Here is a 20,512-nt window from a genome sequence, read left to right as displayed (position 1 = left end):
TCAGTGATATGTTGTATGCTGGTCTCTTTGTCTACAGCATGTCTATTTATATGGTGTCCAGCTGCTGTCTGCCTAGTAAAGTGCAGATGGCATTATTGTTGTGTTCCATGTCTATGCAAAACCTTCGTTTCCCTGCCTGGGGTGGAATGTTTAGGGAAAGAGTAGAAAAGCACTAAAATATTATATGTTGAATCCCAGATGGCTTTGACTTCTCAAGCGATGCTGACTTGAGCATTCCCGGATCTCCGATCCTACACGGCTCCACAGACCTAGGGATCAAACGCAAGCAAGAGGGGGACGTGCTGGTGCTCAGGACCCCTGAGCATGGCTCACCGGAGCCCAACCTGGCAACAGCCACAACAGAGGGTAGGACAGAGATGAGGCAGAAGTCAGTAAGGCAGTTGCTGGAGAAGGATCCTTGCTCCTTATCCCCAAGCAGAAATCCTTTTCATTCTGGAGTGTGTTTCCACTATCCCAAGGTGTATTCTCTTCCGCTTCTAATACACATATCCCTTTTATGCTTAGCACCAGGTTTGGAACTAACTTTTCTAGTACTATGCAACTCAGACCTCTTTGTGACACTTAGCTTGGCATGGCTAAAATAAGGCAAAGCACCACACACGATAACTTTGGGATTGCTTGGAAACACCCTGTTACTGAGCATGTTAACTCAATAATAATCAGAATAATCAGAATAAGTGAATGCACCAAGTAAATAGGCCAAAATCATTTTGTAAATCTGGAATCCATTTAGGGTATGCAATTTTTATTTTACCCCGATACCAGTTAAGAAAATATTTAATTAAACAAATTTCTAAAGTTTTTTTTTCTCTCGTCAAGCATCTTTTGCATAACACTTCACTTGCTCTGTTTCCAGTTTGCTTGATTGTTTTAATCTTCTGCTCATGAGAACTGTGTGAGTGACCAGCTATGTCCTAAAACTGAATTAAATTCTAGTTATGAGATTGTGTCTCATACCAGGTTGTCCTGTTAGGTGCAGCCTAATCTTTGTGAAAAAATATAGCCTAATACAGTGGTATCCTTCAGGCCATTAGTGCCTTTTTATTTGGACAAAATATTATCTTGTCCTCTTGAAGGAAGAGGTTCTCTTGTTATGCAGTTCATATGATCAGTCTACAGTCCCTTTGGTCCTGATGGAGGGATGCTTAATTTGCTGTACAGTTATATGGATACATTTTGCTATTCCTCAGGTCCTCTGAACCTGTTTCTGTGAGACCCCTTTCTATATTTGGTGCAGCCTTTTTGGCATGGCTGATGACTCAAGTCATATCTTTTGTGACATTGTACTTGCAGGCTATGTCCTGCACATGCGTTGCAGTTTTCGTAAGGAAGGTTAACATTCAAAATACTTCTAGAGTTAATGTTTTGTTGCATCAAATGTAAAGGAGAGACAAGACCTTAGGCATCAGTAGAAAATTATGGAAGTGTTAAGCAATTTTAGAATTAGCTCGTGGTGCAGAATGAGTTTGAGCATGCTCAGTAAATAAGAGCCTCAACCTTTCTCCATTTGTCCCAACTGGTCTGTTTTTTGTTGTTGTACTAACTAAAACATTGCATGTGCATGGCCAGAAGGATGCTGAGAAATCCTCACATGCTGAGTATCTTCTTTTGAAAAATGGTCGCTAAGTATGTGGCACTCACATTTTTAAAAACACGTCTTATTTTTAAAGACCTTCAGTGTTGTACCGCGTGACTTTTTATTTGGAGTGTGCATCACCCTAGCATGGTTAATGGCAAATGGAGGGAAGAATATTGGAGCACGGCTCCAAACAGAGAAAACTTGAGGTTGGCTTTTTTCTTCAGGCTGAGCAAAGCTGTTTTTGCAGTGATGTTATGGGGTGAAAATTGTGATGCAGGTTTGGAATTGGGTAAAAATAAATAAATCCTGTTTGTAATGTGAGTTTTCATTTTTGTGATTTTTATTGATGATGTTATTCTTGCAAAAAATACAATTAGTAAATACTGTTTCTTGGCTATGCTAATTTCTAATATTCCACGTTTTTAATTATGAAGAGTGGTAGGTGGAAGACTTGGTTTTTTTGTGAAATAAAGCTATGTCAGTTTTCATATACAGTGGTAGCTTGGCTTTCAAACGTCTCCGTTGACGAACATTTCGGTGTTCGAACGCCGTAAACCTGGAAGCAAATGGTTCAATTTTTGAACAAGCCTTGGAAGTTAAATATACAAGTACAAGATCCTGAGGCCTAGCTGTCAGCTATTGAGTTTCCGGCTTTCCAACGTTCCAGAACTCGAACGGTCTTCCGGAATGTGCATTACGTTTGAAAACTGAGGTACCACTGTACTGCAAGTTAACAAGAAGTGGAATAGTAATGTCTGTATGGAAAGGTGTGATATTGGCAGCAGGTTTTGGTTAGTGGTTTGTGGCCATTGGGCAAAAAAGCCAGAAGGTGATAATGTGGAGAGTCAAAAATAAAACTATATTTTAGTATGACAAAAACTGTCCCCTGGTACATGCTTCTGATTTTTTTTGTTTTATTGTTGTGACAGACATTTTGCTGCCTATCTAGGCTTTGTTAAAGAACTTTTGTTTTTCATTTTCTGTGGGAGAAGAAAGCTGTGCATTTCCCTTGGCTTCCTTGTTTTGATTGAGTCCAGAAAGGAAGTAGGAGGGTGGATATTGTTGAATAGTAACTTAGTTAAGCAAATTGCTCAGAAACCTCACTGGAGTGTCTGGGATCTGGTTTGAAAGGTACTACCCTGCATGTTGTCTTGTCTGTTTTTCACTCTTGAGCACTGCTGAGCTGCTTGGGCCTCTGCATGGTGGTGGCCTCCCAAAAGCTCCCGCCGAGCCTCTCTTGACTCTTTTCTCCGAGCAGAATGGATACTTCACAGTGTCTTCCTCAATTATTGTTGCAGGTCTGCCATCTTGCAGGTTCAAACCATTTAATTTTGATTCCTTTGCAAAATTATCACGGGACTTCAGTTGCACTCATGGAGAACTTTGGCCATGCAGTTCTGGAGCTTCTCCATGCAACTTTTACACTATCCATTAGAATAAGAAAGGATTGAGAGAGGTGGTGTTGGTGGCAGCTGCTGCTCTTCAACCAAATGCACTATCATCTGGCTTTGCATGATGATCTCAAAGAATGTAAATGTTGCGTCTGATAAAGGGGTGCTTTTGTTTTCAGGGTGTTCTGTTCTAGGTATGTATTAAATGGCTTTTGTATTTGTACGTGTAAATAATACCATGTGCAGAGTGACTTGTTTTCTTTAAATGTTGTCTTTGATATATTGGGAAGCATTGTATGGAAATGTGCGACAGGCTGCTTTCTAATTTTGTTGCGTTTCGCAGGGCAATGTTATGTTAATATTTATAAAGACGAGTTGAATAAATTCTGCTTAGAAAAGAACAGAAAATACCCCTTCAGTGTGTAAAATGTTGTGTTTTCCTTGACAGTTGAATTTAATACTAGATTTAAAAATCTGCCAATATGGTAATCTTACTGAGGAGAAGAGATGAAAGACAGGATATATTAGGAACCACTTGATAAAAATGAGGAGCGTTGCATAATTATGAAAATTGAGTTAGGGCAGTGATTTCCAGTTAGTGGATTAGAAGCTACAACATCAGCTACAGAAGGATACTACAGTATGGATGATGCAGGAATGCTCCCAAAGGTGGCAATTCTTCTTATTACCCACCTAGAAGGAGATGAGGCTGGAGATGCTTCCATATGGCACTAATTCCACACTTATAGCATTGACAGTGGAAAACTGCTCATCATGTGGATTGCCTCAAATGGAGGTTTCATGCCAGTGCTGCATGTTTCCAGCACTTAGTGTTGGCACAACAGGCAAATCATGTAGCGAGTCAAGTAGCTTTGAAAAGCTACGCGCCCTGTGTTTAGCAGTAGCCCCATAAAAGTATTTACAACGGCACTTTCATAGAAACGACAGTATAGTGAGATTCTACCTTAAGTCACGCACATCTGGAACTATAATATTGCTTTCAGGAAGAATGAATACAGGGGATAAACTGGCTAGTCAGCATCTAATCCATGTCATTTTGCTTTTGTTTCCTTTTTTTTATAAAAAAAAAAAAACTCACTAAAATTCACAGAAGCAAAACACGTAGCATGCATTCTTATATTAATGGCACCAAAACATTCCTTCAACACATAAGTCCTATAAGGACAGTCAGCTCTTTACCTGTACAATGTCTCTGGAAGAAACGGTATTTCAGTATGCCCTCCCAGTCCTGGAGGCATCTGCCACCTCATCTTCAGTGGGGTTGCTGTGGGTCCTGGCAGGAGGCAGGTTTTCTAGATGCTTGGAACAGTTGTTACCTTGAAAATGTTCAAGGCAGCTCTTGGACCACCTCATAAGAACTGATTGTACCAGGAACATGGCTGGAAATTTCAGAACTGAGTGCAAAGGTTTGTTCTGACTCCTACAATGGTCCAGGAGGTGTGGATCTGTTCAGTTCAATCTTGACATACGGAGCCAGTGACTTCCTGTATCCTATCTAATAAATGAATTTATAGCTACCGGTAGCCGAGAGAGAGAGAGAGAGAGAGAGAGAGAGAGAGAAGCAGATATTGCCAGGCTGCACTGGGTATGTCAAAGTGTTGGTACCTGTCTAAGCTGGTTACCGGTATGTACCTTCATCTTCACATTCCATTTTTAGATGCTTATGTGTTGGAAGTAGCACTACAGTGTCATTGATATAAGAAACAATTCTAAGGTCAGGAATATTACATGAAGGACTTTGATAACTTGGGTAAAAGTGCTGTATTGTATTGGTAGTAGCGTATAAGGGCCAAACTAGGTGTGCTGGTAAATGTGTGATTGTACTTCTTGTGTCTAGTTTGTCCTTCTAAGAAACTCCCTTCCCACTGAAAGCTGATGCTTCCTCTGGAGGGGATGCTTCTGTATGCACTCATGGAAGCTTTGATGCGATGGTGATTTTCATTGTGACTATGGAGAAGGGAAGGATTGAACCCCCCTCTTCCTGTGTGCCTTGGTCTGAATCCCATTTGGCCCCTCAAAACTGCTATTTAGAAGGGAAAATAGACATGTTAAATGCAATTATGCCCACTGCATGTCTAGTTTGGCCATAACCATTGAAAATGTAAGTAGGATGCAGAATATTATCAATGGAACGTAATTTGTAGGAAATTGTAGCCACCCAGAACTAATAATGTTTACTCAGAAGTAATCCCTCACGAGTAAGTGTGTTTTAAGACTTCAGCCCTGTATGGATCTTCTGGGCTTTGACAGAAAAAAATATATATTGTGTTTTCAATCCTAACCATGTTTATTAGGGGAGTTAAGTCACAGAATAAAACACAAATTTGTGAAGAAATGTTCTAGGTGCTGTCGTAGAAATGTTGTAAAATTTGTACCATGATGGTTTCGTTTCTCAATCTGATTTCTTTTGGGTTTTTAGATGGTGAGGGTGTCAATGGAAGAGAAGAATCTGTGAATCTTAATGATGCTGATGAAGGATTTTCATCTGGGGCATCCCTGAGCAGCCAGCCAGTTGGAGCCAAACTTTCATCCACATCACAAAGGGGCAGCTTAAGGAAAGGAGTGAGTGGGCGTTCAGCCAAGGATAAGGAGATTTCTACACCTACCAAATCCATGGAGAGCCCTCGAGAATCTGCCCGTAAGCAGTACCTGAACCAGTCTATTGACCTCAATACAGATGCAATTGAAATGACTCCTACAAAGAAACACCTGAGCCTGCCTGCTGGGCAGGTGGTGCCAAAAGCCAATAGTGTGAGCCTGATTCGGACTGCTAGTGCTTCTTCCAGTAAATCATTTGACTATGTGAATGGCAGTCAAGGGGGTTCAGGAGTTGGTGTTGGCGGTGAGGGTGTTACTAACTTAGCAGCTGGCAACACCAATCGGTTTTCAACCATTAGTCTACAGGAGGACCGCTTAGGCCAAGCTGGAAATGGCAAAGATGTCATCTCGCCAGGAGCTCCTCTGACCAAGCAGTCCCGATCCCCAAGTTTCAATATGCAACTCATATCCCAGGTTTAACTTCGTTGTCCTTCCTCTACTTTCCCCCTTTTGCCCAATTCCTCGTTGAGCAACAACAGCAACCATCATCCTATAGTGTGAAAATCCTGGCTTTTGTGATCTTGTTCAATTCATTTTAGATGTCATACTATATTTTGTACTGAAACAGCAATAAAACCTCATGTTCCAATCCCCCCCCCCTACCCTTGCCCTCCCTAAATGTTGTTGTGAAGCAAGTATAAGATGTACTTTATGCCTTTTCCATGCCTTCCTTTCTCCTTGGGTGATGTGCAATCCATTGTAGGCTGATCAGTCCCATTTCAACACTGTGAGTTTTGAGAAGATCGGAGGAAATGGTGAATGTGATCCCTATGAAAATGAAGCTTTGGCTTTTTTTTTTTGAGAAATAGAAACGGGTTAGCTTTCTCAATCTACAGTTCTGCAAAGACTACTGGACTGTGACTTTTTGTCTCTTAGAACCAGGAGTGCCTCAGAGATTCTAATAGGACTTTGGACCTCTGAGTGAGTGCAATCAATTCCAAGGGAGGGAAACGCTGCCATTGCTCCTGGTGGCTGTCTGAATGCACTTTGTCATGAAAATGAGAGCAGTCCTCCCTCTCTACCATCCTCTATTCTTCCTCCCCAAACACTTCACGTTCAGCAATTGAGACATGCACGTTTTCAAGTGGTTGCCTCCTCAGAAAGAGTGGGCTGTAAGTAGACAGTGTAGGTTACAATGCACTTTTAATGGCGTTGTAGCCATATTTCATGTTACATGTCTTCCCCGTCCAGGACACAGGGTTGATTTGCCTATATGCCAGGACTTCATGAAAGATGAATTATGTTCAAAATAAGTGAGAAGTAGAAAAGGAGCACACAGGCTTGCCCAGCACTGCTCCTTTTAAAAGAAGCTATTTTTGTAAGTTGATATTCTTTGAAATGAACAAGAAACTGCAGATGAAGAGAGGCTGCTTGCTGTGGTGTGACTAAATTTAGTCACAGAATAGACTCGGAAATCTGCGGTAAATACAGAATGTTCTCCAGAAAGATATGCCAGGAACAGAGCCAGTGGCTGCAGGAAACATAGGTGACTGAGTCCTCTTAAAACCTTTGCCCAAACAATGGGTTTTTTGGCAGTCCTATCTCCCAGAAGGGTAACAATTCACTGCCTATATTTTGATTAATCTATTGCAGTTGTGACTATTTCATCTAGCTAATGTAAGGGGAGAGGTGGAATCCTCTTCCCTCTAATAATCTGGGAACTCGTATAATTGAAACTAATTTTGAATGCATGTGACTGGTGTGTGGGCAATATTTGGCGTTTACGCTGTAGATCACTGCTTTAAATTGCATTTCTTATTCTAAAGAAAAGTATTCATCATGTTTTGGACAGTCTTGTGTATACATCAACAGCATAAGGGGGAATTTTGCCCTTTTATCCCTTGTACATTGATCTGGAAATGTGCAGGTTATGAATCTTAAGAAAAAGCTGTTAAGTTCTGTCTCCCAACTCTGGCATTTTGGGTTCATTACATTGGAGAGGAAGGTTGGGAGGAGTAGAAACAATAGGTTATTTTTAGAGAGAATAAAGACTATGATATTTAGAACTACAAAGTGCCATTACTCTGCTAAATAAATGAAAACAAATTTTTAAATATAATTGACAACTTCCAGTTCTGCTGCTCTCTTGCTTCCCTGACTCATAACTTTTAAAATTCCACTTTTTCAAAAGGACCTAGCCTACCTAATAGCAATGTTGTTTTGTACCATTGCTGTAAGAGTTATAGCAGTTCTGTAAAGGGTTCTTACTGAAGCTAAACTAATGTTGAACCATTACATACTAAGGGATGGATTTAGAGAAAGTTATTTACACTTAGTTTCCCATTCAAAGCAGTGGGACCTTTAATGACAAAGCTATTACCTTGATTTCCCTCAGACCTGAGTTCAACTAAATTAGTTTGAATCCAATCCTGTATAATTGAAACTCAGGAAGGTTCACTTGTGATTAAATGCAACTAATAAATATCCAAAGTAATAACTAAACAGTGTGTAAGGTGTCGACTAGACTTCTTTTGGCTCTGAAGTCAGTCATTATAGGAAACATCTAGAAGGTATACTTCAGAAAGTGCTTATGTTCCATAGACTGGTGAAGGAGCCTGGTCACACCTCTTAATTTTCTAGCATACTGGTGGGATCCACTCTCAATTATTGTTCTATAGAAACATTTCCTTTAAAAAAACAAATAGCAGAAACTATAGCCAGGTCCCCAAAGGCTGCATGACTAGTTCCTTAGGCTTTGGGTTTGGTAAACAACAACTCACCATGCCGACTGTCAAACCATGTTTCAAATGGAGGGAGCTTTTAAAAGAAAATTGTGAATCACGACCATGGTGGCGATAGCTCTGGTTGCAATTATACTGGAAATTTAAAAATAAAAACCACTGGGTATGACCAAGCTCATAGGCACATCTCAAGTACCTTTTAGGATCCCACTCTATGTAGTCTACACAAATGAAGCCAAAAAGAGAATCTTAGTCAAAAGAGGGGAAATTTACATTATTGTAAAGCAGGGCTGGGGGACCTGAGCTTTTTCAGCTGCTTTTGACTATTGTTCCCATCGTCCCTGATCATTGGTTATGTTGGCTGAGGCTGATGGGAATTGGAGTTCAAAAAAGCATCCTATCCCCTTCCCTTGGCTGACGTGTGCTGAGGACCAAATCGGTTGTTTGTACTTTTTCTTTCTGAAAGACACGGAAGTGAGATGTTCAAACGAGTTTTGGAAGAACGCGCCAGCCTATTCTGATTTGTAATGGCATGTACACAAAGTGCAGAAATGCGTATTATACATCCCAATGGGTGGTAGTCCTGCTATCAGGTTTGAATGTGTTTAACAATAAATCTTTATTGCTTATTAAAAAGAAAACCAAAAGATGTTGTGTATCTTCAGCACATTAAAATTACAAAAAAATAATAAATTATATATAATGTTTGTGTGTGGGATGGAGGCTGTCTCAGATAAGGCTGCTGAAACCCAAATTGGTTCTTTTTTTTGTTGTGCAGTAGAAACATCTTGTACTTGGTTCTTTTGTTTTTAGTGCCTTCTGGCATAAATCTAATATTTGCTTGCTGCTCTTCTTCTTAAATTCCTTTTATTGTCCTCTTTTGACGCAGTTCAGATTCTATCCCTGTTTTAATATGCACTTTCCCAATATTGTGGGTTCAAGTGGTATGCTTTCCTTGTCCCCCAAGGATCTTTATGGTATGTTCTGTAACAGATAAATGCTGCTGGGCGTCTTTTCTTAACGGTGTGTGTTTGTGTGTCACCTGCTGGTATCAAGCAGTCATTTTAACGGGTCCATGTTGATGCTGTTGGAGCATCTGTTGGTGTATGTGCTGCTCCATGCTATGGTGTTCCAAAGTTCTATCGAAAACCTGTACTGTCTGGTGCTTAAGGGATTTTAAGTACTGGCTCAATATAGATGTAACACCTCTCCCCTCCCCACTCATTTTTTTAAAAAAACCCCATGTTTGATACTGGGAGTTAGCCCAAGTGTGCTCCTTTCCTCTTAGCACCTTGACTTTTGCACGCTCTCCTCCTCCTTTCTGCTAAAATCCCACCCACTTTCGTTTATTTCTGGATTTGGTGGCACACTAGTTCTCGGGAGTGTTTTGAGTATCTATAATGTATTTTAGAAATATTAATACAATACCAAAAGTATACAGAGAGTCAAACACTAGCTTTCAGTTGCTGGCTTAAAGCCTGACTTGGGGTGAGCATTCAACTTGACACAGACACTATGCTAACAACATGTTGAAAAGGAAGGAGGACACAGGGAAGGAGCCAAGAGCATGTGACCCCAAGGGAGCTCCCAATATTTTAATCATCTTAAGAGACTAGAGAAATACTAGGTCTTCATTGAGCCACTGTGCTTTCTCAAGAAATGAATTGAACTGAAATGATACAGCATTGAATTGATGTGGAAAGGCCAGAGTTGTCAAATGAACTCTGATTTATCATTTGCCTTACGAGCTGTTTACAGCGTATTTTTAGTCACTTCCTAATAACTCGTGACAAAAACAGTATTTTCATTTAAAGCCCTTTCCCCATAATTACTGTTATTGTCACAGCTTCTGCTTTTTAGAGTGTGGTTTTACACTTTAACATCTTGTGTTTAAACTGAAGGTACCTTGTGGAGGAATGTGAGCAGGACATATGTTAGTTGAAAATGTGATGTTCATGTGAGATTTTGCAGGAAAAATCTCTGAGCTGGAGAGGTTAGGATCATAGTTCAATGCAACAATTTTCACTTGCAAACCTCTAGGGTGGAATAACGTTACTTTTGAACAGTCCCACAATTAAATAATATCCTGCTTTTAATTTTGCCCATGATTTATGTATGAGGAAAGGTGAACATACAATTGCAAACAGACTTATTTTAGTTATGTTTGGATATTGGGTAAGGGAGCTATCGTTTCATGCTGCAGTCAACAGTGTGAGATGTAGTGGCTAGATATCAAACAATGTTAAGCACTATATTGAGAATGAAAGTGTATTATTGTACATCTGAAGAGTGCAACTTAAGGGCAGGACTTCGGTTCAGTTCTTAAAGTGATTATCAGCGTGAAACTAAAGTTCCATATGGAAGTGATGAATTTGTATCACAGTGGATATGTATTAATGTAGGTTTTGCAAATTTAGTTAGTGTCTGATACATATAGCAGATGCTCTAATTATCTTGTTTCTCTTCCTAGATTTAAGCTTGGCAAGTTCAAATATTTTGCCATTGAAGTAAGGAAAATCACAATGTTTTCAAACAATTTTATTTGCACTATTTTGTGAACAGTAGAGTTGCAGGGGTGAAGGACTGGTCACCCCCTTATTGGATGAGTGTATGCAAATAGGTACATTTGTCATGTGTTGACAATCGATTGCCTCAGTTGTTTGTATGCAATATGTAAATATAACCGTAATATTTTCTTGCCTCCAAAAAAAGTTAAGGTTTGCCTTTTCATTTTTATTAGTGTTTACCTGTAAGTTAAAAGATTGATTAAAATTAGGTTTGAAAGTACTCATTTTAGGGTAGGGAAAGCTACCCCTCTGGCCATGGTTTTAAGCTAAGATGATTTCCCCTTCTGAACTCACACACTGCAACAATAAACAGTTCAGGATGTTAGACAGATTGTCAAACATACTGAAAGAATGGCCAAACCTAAAAAAATAAATAAAAAAAATTGGATAAAATTATAATTTCAGATGTTTTGTTTCTTAACATCTTATAGGTTTAGACAGGAAGATGGAAAACACTGCGATTATAAACTGCCTTTAGTACTCAAAATATAAGCTGGGAATATTCAGTCCATGCCAAATACTGTTGAGTTGATACATTATCTAGTATTAAATACGTTAAATAAACTAATGCCTATAGGCTCAATTTATTTTTGCAAACCTCTGCTTGGGTTAATTCCCAGTTAATCTGCTTCATTCCAACAGTTTTAACAAATCTTATCTAGTTTGTTTTATACAGATAAATATTAAAACAGATAAATCTAGAGAAAGTAAAGCATTCTTGTATCTAACGGACATCAAGGTACTTAGCACCATGTTGAGTCAATGGAACTAGATCACTTACTGATTTGAAAATTGTCCAGATTGTCCTACTGCGATTATTAATACGAAGCTTGTTACTTTTTGTTGTTTGGGATCCAAAGATAATTTAGAATCACTCAAGTGCTTGTGAATTTAATTTCTAACTCTTAAAAAATACCACACTCAAAACTGACACCACCTGATGCCATTCAGTAAGCCACATTTGAAACTTTAGCTTTTACAACCGTGTGCTATTTTGAAGCAAACTAATCTAAACTCTGCTTGGGCTCTCAGAATTATTTTTACAGGTGTTGGATTGCAGTCACTGTTTATAATTCTATTTAGTATTTTAACTTTATGTGCAGCAAGTAAATTGAGTAATCAGTGCTCTGCCCTAAAATATATATTTTTTTGGGGGGGGGTGTGCCTAGGTTTGGTGGAGCAGAATGTATTCATCAAACTTGAAGAATTCCAGAGAGCATGGTGTTTGTGTATGTATGTTTAGTCATTTTCATCATTTGTAAATTCCAAGCTAACTCCAGAATCACAATTTTTAAAAACGCAGGGGCAAACTATGTAGATAATAGCCATTTTAAATATATATTTACTGAAATTCCATGTGGTTATCAGGACTGAGGCTTGGAATTGCACAAATCACAATAGGTTATGTAGTCATATTTAGAAGTAGAAAATATAATATCGCAGATGGGTGCAGGGTTTGGGGTATAACTTTTTGTGTGTGTTTTTGTAAATTCCTGAAGAATTTGTGTTAAAAATGTGTCCAGTCTTCAGTAGACTAACGTTTAAAGCAGAGTTCTCAGAATTGGCCTACTGTCCTTTCCCAAAAGTAATGTTAGACAAAGTGCTTAGGAATAGTTGATCATTTTGCATATTTCTTAACAAAGTCAGTTGTGTTAATAAGCTGTTTCATTTTCATAACTTAATTTGCAAGGTAGATATATTTTAGTGAGCACAGTGGAACGTTGGTATATTTCTGCTTTTGTCATTTGTTTTAAAAGATGACTTCAAAACAGTTATCTCGTGCTAGATGTTGAAGAATTAAAATAATTAAACATTGAATTATATGTCGGTACCAGATAAAACGACAGTAGAACACTTTTTGGTGCTTTATTTCAGATGGGACCAATATTCTTCCTTTTCTGGCACTGAATAAGAACTCCTGCAGTTAACAGCCCACCTAGTTCAACAATTACTCCCAAGTCTTTATAAAACAAAATTTAGCAGGACTTGAAATTGGAGAAAGTAAAAAAAAAAATACTATGTTTCACTGAGTTTACCCAACTTTCTCTTTGACTTGAAATTTTATTTATAATGAATGTGTGTATCTTTTTTAACCTGTTGATTTAAGGATTATGGGGGGGGGGAGTTCATAAAAAATAGTCATGAATGTTTGAGCGTGTGTGTGACAGAGAGGGAGGGAGGGAGAGAACTGTTCCCTTGTAAAAATACTTTCTACAATGTCTCACCATTAGTGTAGAAATTTGTGAGAAGGGCATTAGTAATTTTGTTCTGGCTGTGATTTGGAAAGCAGCTTCCAAACTATAAGTTACACGGAAGTCTCAATTGGGGCGGGACTTCTATTATTATTTAACAAGTTGCAAAAGGAGTTGTCACTGAATTTTTAATTACAGGTAGGTAGCCATGTTGGTCTGCCATAATCAAAACAAAATAAAAAATAAAATAAAATCCTTCCAGTAGCACCTTAGAGACCAACTAAGGTGCTACTGGAAGGAATTTTTTTATTTTATTTTGAATTTTTTATCTTTGTAATAGGAACACCCAATTTACCATTAATCGTTTGAATCTTATTATCTGCAGGAATTGCAATCATTTTAAAAGCTGTTGTATAATGTTTAGCTATCGAAAGCCTCCCCCCTTTATTTTCTCTCATACAAAGGTTTACTTCTGAACTAAGATTTTTGAAGGATTTTTTACTCTTTCGGCATTATGTAACCTGTTTTACCTCGTTTGCAAAAGGAGCATAGGCAGCAAATACCCTGCTTACTGTAAACAAAAACTATTTGGCAGAAAGACTTGAATTATGTTAATGTTCCACCAGCATGGACATGCATGTTGGTATAACTCCCAAAACGTTCAGAATCTGGTGCTGGTGAAATGCTAATCAAAATGCGTATGTAATAAATGCAGTCTTTACGGTGTTGGGGACCCTAAACTGGAACCTGTGAATAGCTTGTATTAACAGAACTCAGATGACATGTTTTAAGATCATTATATTGGTGCATGTAAACCATTATCTTAACTGTCTTACTGAATCTGGTTAATGCTGTTGACTGTTGTTAAAATGTGAAATGTTGATCTTGTAAATACCTGCCAGAGAGAGAATATTTTAAATCATTGTAAATAGAGGTGTATAAAATTGAAAAAATCTGCAATGCAGAAAAGATATATATATAAATATATAAAGATGTTTAAATAAATATTGTGCTGTTTCTGGAAAAATGTGGCACTGTTGTATTTCTTCCCCAATTTTGCTTTACATCCCTTGGAATGAAGAGAAGCCGCTGCAAAGAGAGCTTTTCTTTTGTTGAGCTTTTTTTTTTTAATAAAAAAAATTGCCCAAAGCTCTTGAGGTTGTTTTTTTTTGAAAAATCGCAAAGAAATAGGACATTTTTTAGCTATTTTGAGGGAAACCAGCAAAAATGACACTACCGACATCGGATTTCCCCAGACACTGCTTTTGACTGTGGTATTCTGGTTATGTCTGGGAAATTCTGGACATATGGCAACTCCAGGTCTTTCATTGGCCATTCAGAAATACTTTTTGCTCTTAAGCCGATCCCTCAAAACTGGTGGAACACAGTGACAAGTGTATTTTTATCTCTCGCTGCAGAATTTGCTGTTCCATGGAAAGGTAATGTGCAGAGAGAAAGATTGTAACTGATTCAGACATTTGTTGTTGTTCAGTCGTGTCCGACTCTTTGTGACCCCATGGACCAGAGCACGCCAGGCACGCCTATCTTTCACTGCCTCCCGCAGTTTGGCCAAACTCATGCCAGTCGCTTCAAGAGCACTGTCCAACCATCTCATCCTCTGTCGTCCCCTTCTCCTTGTGCCCTCCATCTTTCCCAACATCAGGGTCTTTTCTAGGGAGTCTTATCTTCTCATGAGGTGGCCAAAGTACTGGAGCCTCAACTTCAGGATCTGTCCTTCCAGGGCTGATTTCTTTAAGGATGGATAAGTTTGATCTTTTTGCAGTCCATGGACATACAATGTGTGTAAAACTTGTCATCTCACAATGTGCTAATTCAAATATATGTGAACGCTATGGTTTAAAAACAAAATTCACCAAGTTAAAGAAATTCAAATACTCTGTCAAAAATAAGTGTATTAGTATGTCACCTTCCTTCATTTAGGATTAGAGGGTTTTGACTATTTGCATTCAACCATCATGAAAACAGACAAGCTGAAAGACAGGGAGCTTAAAAACACTGATGCATAATCCAGAAGGCACTTTTTATCAGAGCAACATTTTTAACAGAAGCAATTCAGATGTCAAATTATAATTTCAGCCTAAGCATATTTCTATCCTGCTCAAGCAGGCTTTCACTCAGAATTTTGTCCTCTACAGCATGAAGTAAATATATGTATATCCTGCCTTCTTGTGGCACGATCTTCGTAAGGTGGCTTATATATCAAATAAAAAGCCAGTAAATTTTTTAAAAACACTTCGGGAATCAGAATTAAAAAGCTAGGAGAAGCATCTTTAAAATTGGCTTAAAAGCCATCATTGCAGTGGCCATGTGTACTTGCTGGGGGAGTCCCAAAGGTTTGGGCTATAAAGAACCCTGAAATTTTGCCAGAGATGGCACTAGATAGCTAATAATAATAATAATCTAAGCAATGTTTACATAGCATTTTTCTCTTTTGTTATAACAATATAATTTCTGACTTATCTATAGAGTTTGTTTTCGTGTGTGTAGATCCATCCCATGTGTTATATACTATTAATCCACACCCACATTTTACAGCCTGTCACTTTTATCTACTGTTGCTGAGTCAACAGCTGTTCCCAACTGCAAAGCAAGTAGGAGCCAACCCTCAATATGCATTCTAAGTCATTGTATGTGACAGCAGAGCATGCACAAGCCGATTCTGCCCCCTTTTCTGGCCATTTCTGGGTCACCATGGTGTGTGTGTGTGTGCACAGTCATGCACATATTGAATGTACATAAATCGGTCATTGCCTGTATCTAATATCTGGATACTTTCCCTGGAGGTGTGAGATAAGGATGTCTACTGCCTTAAGGGGGTGACCGCATAACCGAACATAACAAATCGCTTCCCTTGTCAGTCACATTTTTATTTGCTAAAAACCACTGGTCACCTGAAACATTATACAGGTAGATTTTGACATAGGTGATTTCTGGGACACATTAACCCCATGTTGTGTGATAATTTTTTGTCAGTTTGATGTAAGAAAAAATCTGCCCTTATTCCCTTATGGGGTATACAAGAGCCCTTTTAGGTTCTCCATCAGTAGGAGAATATAACAGAGGCCAACCAGAGAAGATTGAGAAGTAAAGTCTTTATTATCGCTGTTGCAACAGGGTGTTTTGCAGGCAAAAGACCTAGAACAATGGAGCGCAAGCTCCTATATAGACTTTTGAAATTGCCGCCCTCCAGCTCAAGACCACCGCTCCATACATCATACATACATCAGAATTACATCACAAATTGGGAGGGTCAGAGGAGGTAACCTGAGAATTCTCACACCTGTGCCATCCCTCCTTGACCCCTTCCAGACACACATTTCTGCAAAACAAAAGGTTTCCTGCCCTGGCTGGCCCTCCATTGTGAGGGAAATGGCCCATCATCTGGCACTCAGGCAGAGGGCTGCTCACCTTCTCCCTCCTGGCAGAGAAAACACTTGGCCAGCTGGGAGTCAAAAAATGGTGTCAGTCCTGCTGCTTCAGACATGTGGCCTTGTTTGCTTGGTACATTAATAAAAGTTATTATACAGTGGTGCCTCGCAAGACGAAATTAATTCGTTCCGCAAGACTTTTCGTCTTGCAGAAATTTAATTAATGCGTTCCTATGGGGGGGGGGGAAGTCCAGGGCGTCGGCCGATTGCGCCCATCATCTTGGCGGGCGCGATCGGCCGTCGCCCCTTCTGACCGGCACCGGAGCCGCCGCAGCCTTAAAACGTGGCGCGTTGCGGCTCCGGTGCCGGTCGGAAGGGGTGCCGGCCGATCGCGCCCGCCCACCCAAGATGGCGGGCGCGATCGGCCGGCGCCCCTTCCGACTGGCACCGGAGCCGCGCGGCGCCGCATTTTAAGGCTGCAGCAAGCGAACAGCCTTAAAGATGCCTGGAGAGTGTTCTCGAAGCGACTGGCATGAGTTTGGCCAAACTGTGGGAGCAGTGAAAGATAGGCGTGCCTGGCGTGCTCTGGTCCATGGGGTCACAAAGAGTCAGACACAACTGAACGACTGAACAACAACAACATCATCTAGTTTAAAAATAGGCTATTTTTAATGTGGATTCAGGTAGGTAGCTGTGTTGGTCTGACGCAGTCAAATTAAAAATTGTCCAGTAGCACCTTAGAGACCAACTAAGTTTGTTCTGGGTATAAGCTTTCGTGTGCATGCACACTTCTTCAGATACCTGAAATATCTGAAGTACCTTGGTAAGGTGCTACTGGACAATTTTTTATTTTTAGTGTGCTGATTTGCAGCTGTCGGGAAAGCATCTCTTAAGGACATTGGAAATGGGTCCACGTTTCAAGCTTTCTAGCACAATTTTGAACAGATTAGATATTTGCTCCAAATAGGATTTTTTTGGACACCCTTGTATTTGCTATAATTTCAACCAGCAGAAAATCAAAGTGCTATGGACACGGAACAATTTTTTTTTTAAAAAAAACACTTATTTGTAATTCAAGCGAGTTTTTAAATAGTTCTTGGTAAGCGCTGCCATCTTGTGCTGAAACACAAAACAGCACCTTCCTTTAAAGATTGCCACTTTTGAATGAACAAGAAACCAACATTAATGCTGATGTAGTTAGCCATCCCCCGTTCCCAACAGAGCTGGCCAGATGCCCCGCTTTCCCTCTGTCCCCAGCAGTACCTGAAACTGCCCCTTTCCAAAGAGGCTTCATACATATCCAAAATGCCTTTAGCTACCCCGTGAACCTTGACACGTGCAGGAGAGATGCTGACCCCCCCCCCCGAAAAAAACTTGGGCTGCTTTTCTGCTCGGTCGGTAGAGTCGGTAGACATCTCCTCGTCATTCTGAGGCCCTGCCCGCGAAGTTTACATTCGCACCACCACCATCATTTGGGTCTTGCTGTGAACTTACTGCCCAGCGGGAACAGAAATGCACTCTGCACATGCTCGGAGGCGCCCTGGTTTCTCTTCTTGACTCCGAACGGAGAAGCAGCCAACAGACGGGGACCCAGCCAACGTCTAAGAATATCCCCCCGCCGCCCCGCCGATCCCAGAAGGTTTTGCTGTGGGGGTTGCTGGCGGTTGGGAGGAAGAGGCGCTCTGCACTTGGCTCAGAGGCACCGGAGCCTCGGTTCCCGTCGCCTCCCATGGGGGCGGGACGGAGGAGAGGTCCGGCTCTGAGTCTCCACCCTCCGGGCTGCTCCGTCTTGCTGGGAGGCGGGTTTAAGGCGCTCGTGCGGCCGCGGCAACTTTCCCAACAGAGCCCAAGAGCCGCCGGTAAGGAGCGTGGAGCCCCGGCCAGCCAGCGAGCCAGTGATCCGGTCCCAGCGGGCTGCGGCTCCTCTCGCCCGGCGACGGACGCCGATCATTTTTGCTTGGGGGGGGGGCAGCTGGCTTCTGGGGGGGCCAAAGTTGCCCATGCAACTTTGGCTTCCTAAAAAAGCTCCACAACTTTGGATAGATCACTGCCAGTCTTTTTGTCACAATGGGTGGATCACTGCCCGTTTGTTTATACTGTGAGTAAATCGCAAGACTGTTTGCGATTCGGTTCCCATTCCTGTGCTAAGGGTTTCACTTTAAACACTTCAAGGGTTGATGGAATAACAACAACAACAACAACAACAACAACAACAATGAAATGTGGCTCCCCATTTGTCACATGCTTCCCCCCCCCCCGGCCTGTCAGTCTCCTGACACCAACGCATCATCAGAGATCTACAACCTCTCCTAGACAATGACAGTTCTCTTTCTCAAGCTCTGGGAGGAAGACCCTTCATCGCCTACAAACAGCCACCCAATCTCAAACAGCTCCTCACCCACAATAATACAAAAACAGGACTCAACATGGACACTGGTACCAGAGCCTGCAATAAACCCAGATGCCAACTTTGCTGCCACATAAACCCGGATAACACCATTACTGGTCCCAACAACATCAAACACACCATCTCAGGACTATTTAATTGCTCATCTTCCAACATTGTGTATGCAATCAAATGCCAACAGTGCCCTTCAGCTCTCTATATTGGACAAACAGGCCAAACCCTACGCCAAAGGATAAATGGACATAAATCTGATATCAGGAATCACAAGACAGAGAAACCAGTAGGAGAACACTTCAATCTCCCAGGACATTCTATAAAAGATCTCAAAGTAGCTGTCTTAATACAAAGAAATTTCAGAAATAGACTGGAAAGAGAAGTGGCTGAATTGCAACTAATCACCAAACTTAAAACCATGGAGAAACCTGGTTTGAACAAAGACATTGGATTCTTATCTCATTATACATAACAAAGCTATCTTTAGCCATCTCACCCCTTGCCTTTCCCTGCAAGACTAATTGCAGCCGTTTAGAGTCGTCAACAGGTTTTCCACACTTATCAGCCTATCACCCATTCCCACCACCCTTCTGAGTAATACCCCTCCCCACTCCCCCACTATATTTAAGGATCTGGTGACTTCTGTTTCAGTGTATCTGAAGAAGTGTGCATGCACACGAAAGCTCATACCAGCAACTAACTCAGTTGGTCTCTAAGGTGCTACTAGAAAGAATTTTCGATTTTGTTTTGACCATTTTAAGCGTCAGGCGAAAACGTTTCCTGATAACCAGGCCTTTGCCTATTTAAACCGGTGGCCTTTTAAACTGGGGCGAGGTGGTGGTGGTGGGGTTGTTTTGTTTGTTATTACGTTGTGTATTTCTGCGCTTTCATACAGTAAGCCGCCTTGTGAATTTAATAATAAAAAAGGCCCAGAGGCTTGCTTGACCCGAACCCGCTTCGCAGTTTGTCACTGCAGGCCTTGTTAAGGGGGGACGAGCTGCCACGGAGGCTGAACTCCGCCTGAGGCCTTGTCTGGGCGCCACTAGTCCGCGCAGACTCCCTGCGCTTTTTCGTTCGCCTCACAACAGCGCCTTCCTCACGGGCGGAGGGAAGGGAAGGGGAACCAATCGGCTCTAAGGAACGGGAACCCAATCGCAAACCCGAGCGTTAGGTTTTCCCTATCATGGGAAGGCGGCGGCCAGACCGGCCCCGGCCTATCAGAAGGGAGATGGGCGGGGCCGTTGTCCCGGCGGACGGCGCGGGAAGTAGAGGGCTAGTTCCGGCTGCGCGTGGGTCCGTTCTTGTTTATTCGCCTCTGTGAGTTTTAACGGGGGGCTCTGGGCGGGGCCAACGGTGGGTGGCGAGTCCCCGCATGCGCCGCGCGTTGGGCTCGGTCACGTGGCTTCTGAGGGGGCAATGGAATCCTCGTGTGGAAAGGGGTTGGCGCGCTCTGGGTGTACCTTTTACCTGTGTACTTTACCTGAGAGTAAGCCCCGCTGGCCCCTTTGAATTCGAACAAGCCTTGCTTCCGAGTAGAGTAGACCTTGGCAGAATTACTTTGTGTGTCTCAAAGGGAGGGCAGGAAGGCAGACTCAAGTTCATGAGGACTAGTGTTTTGTTGTGTTTTGCTATGCTATGCTTTGCTTTGCTTTGTTAAAGTCCCAGTGGGCCA

The 20,512-nt window shown here is 41.3% G+C and overlaps 1 protein-coding gene across 4 annotated transcripts in view; it reads left to right on the top strand.

Annotated features, from left to right (window-relative positions):
* FAM126B (family with sequence similarity 126 member B) overlaps positions 1 to 11,598 on the top strand; it is a 47,916-nt gene extending 36,318 nt beyond the window's left edge. For 3 of the 4 annotated variants that reach the window (XM_033169536.1, XM_033169527.1, XM_033169545.1), the window contains exons 12-13: positions 199 to 366; positions 5,432 to 11,598. In XM_033169536.1, coding sequence (XP_033025427.1) covers positions 199 to 366; positions 5,432 to 6,030 — 767 coding nt within the window. In that variant the 3' untranslated portion in view covers positions 6,031 to 11,598. The remainder of the gene's footprint in view (positions 1 to 198; positions 367 to 5,431) is intronic. The other variant, XM_033169554.1, reaches the window with a different exon arrangement.
* Positions 11,599 to 20,512: the final 8,914 nt, after the last annotated feature.

Source organism: Lacerta agilis, chromosome 1 (assembly GCF_009819535.1).
Source record: "Lacerta agilis isolate rLacAgi1 chromosome 1, rLacAgi1.pri, whole genome shotgun sequence".
Lineage (NCBI taxonomy): Eukaryota > Metazoa > Chordata > Lepidosauria > Squamata > Lacertidae > Lacerta > Lacerta agilis.
The sequence above is the reverse complement of the archived record's forward strand: the minus strand, read 5'-3'. Positions and strand labels throughout refer to the sequence as shown.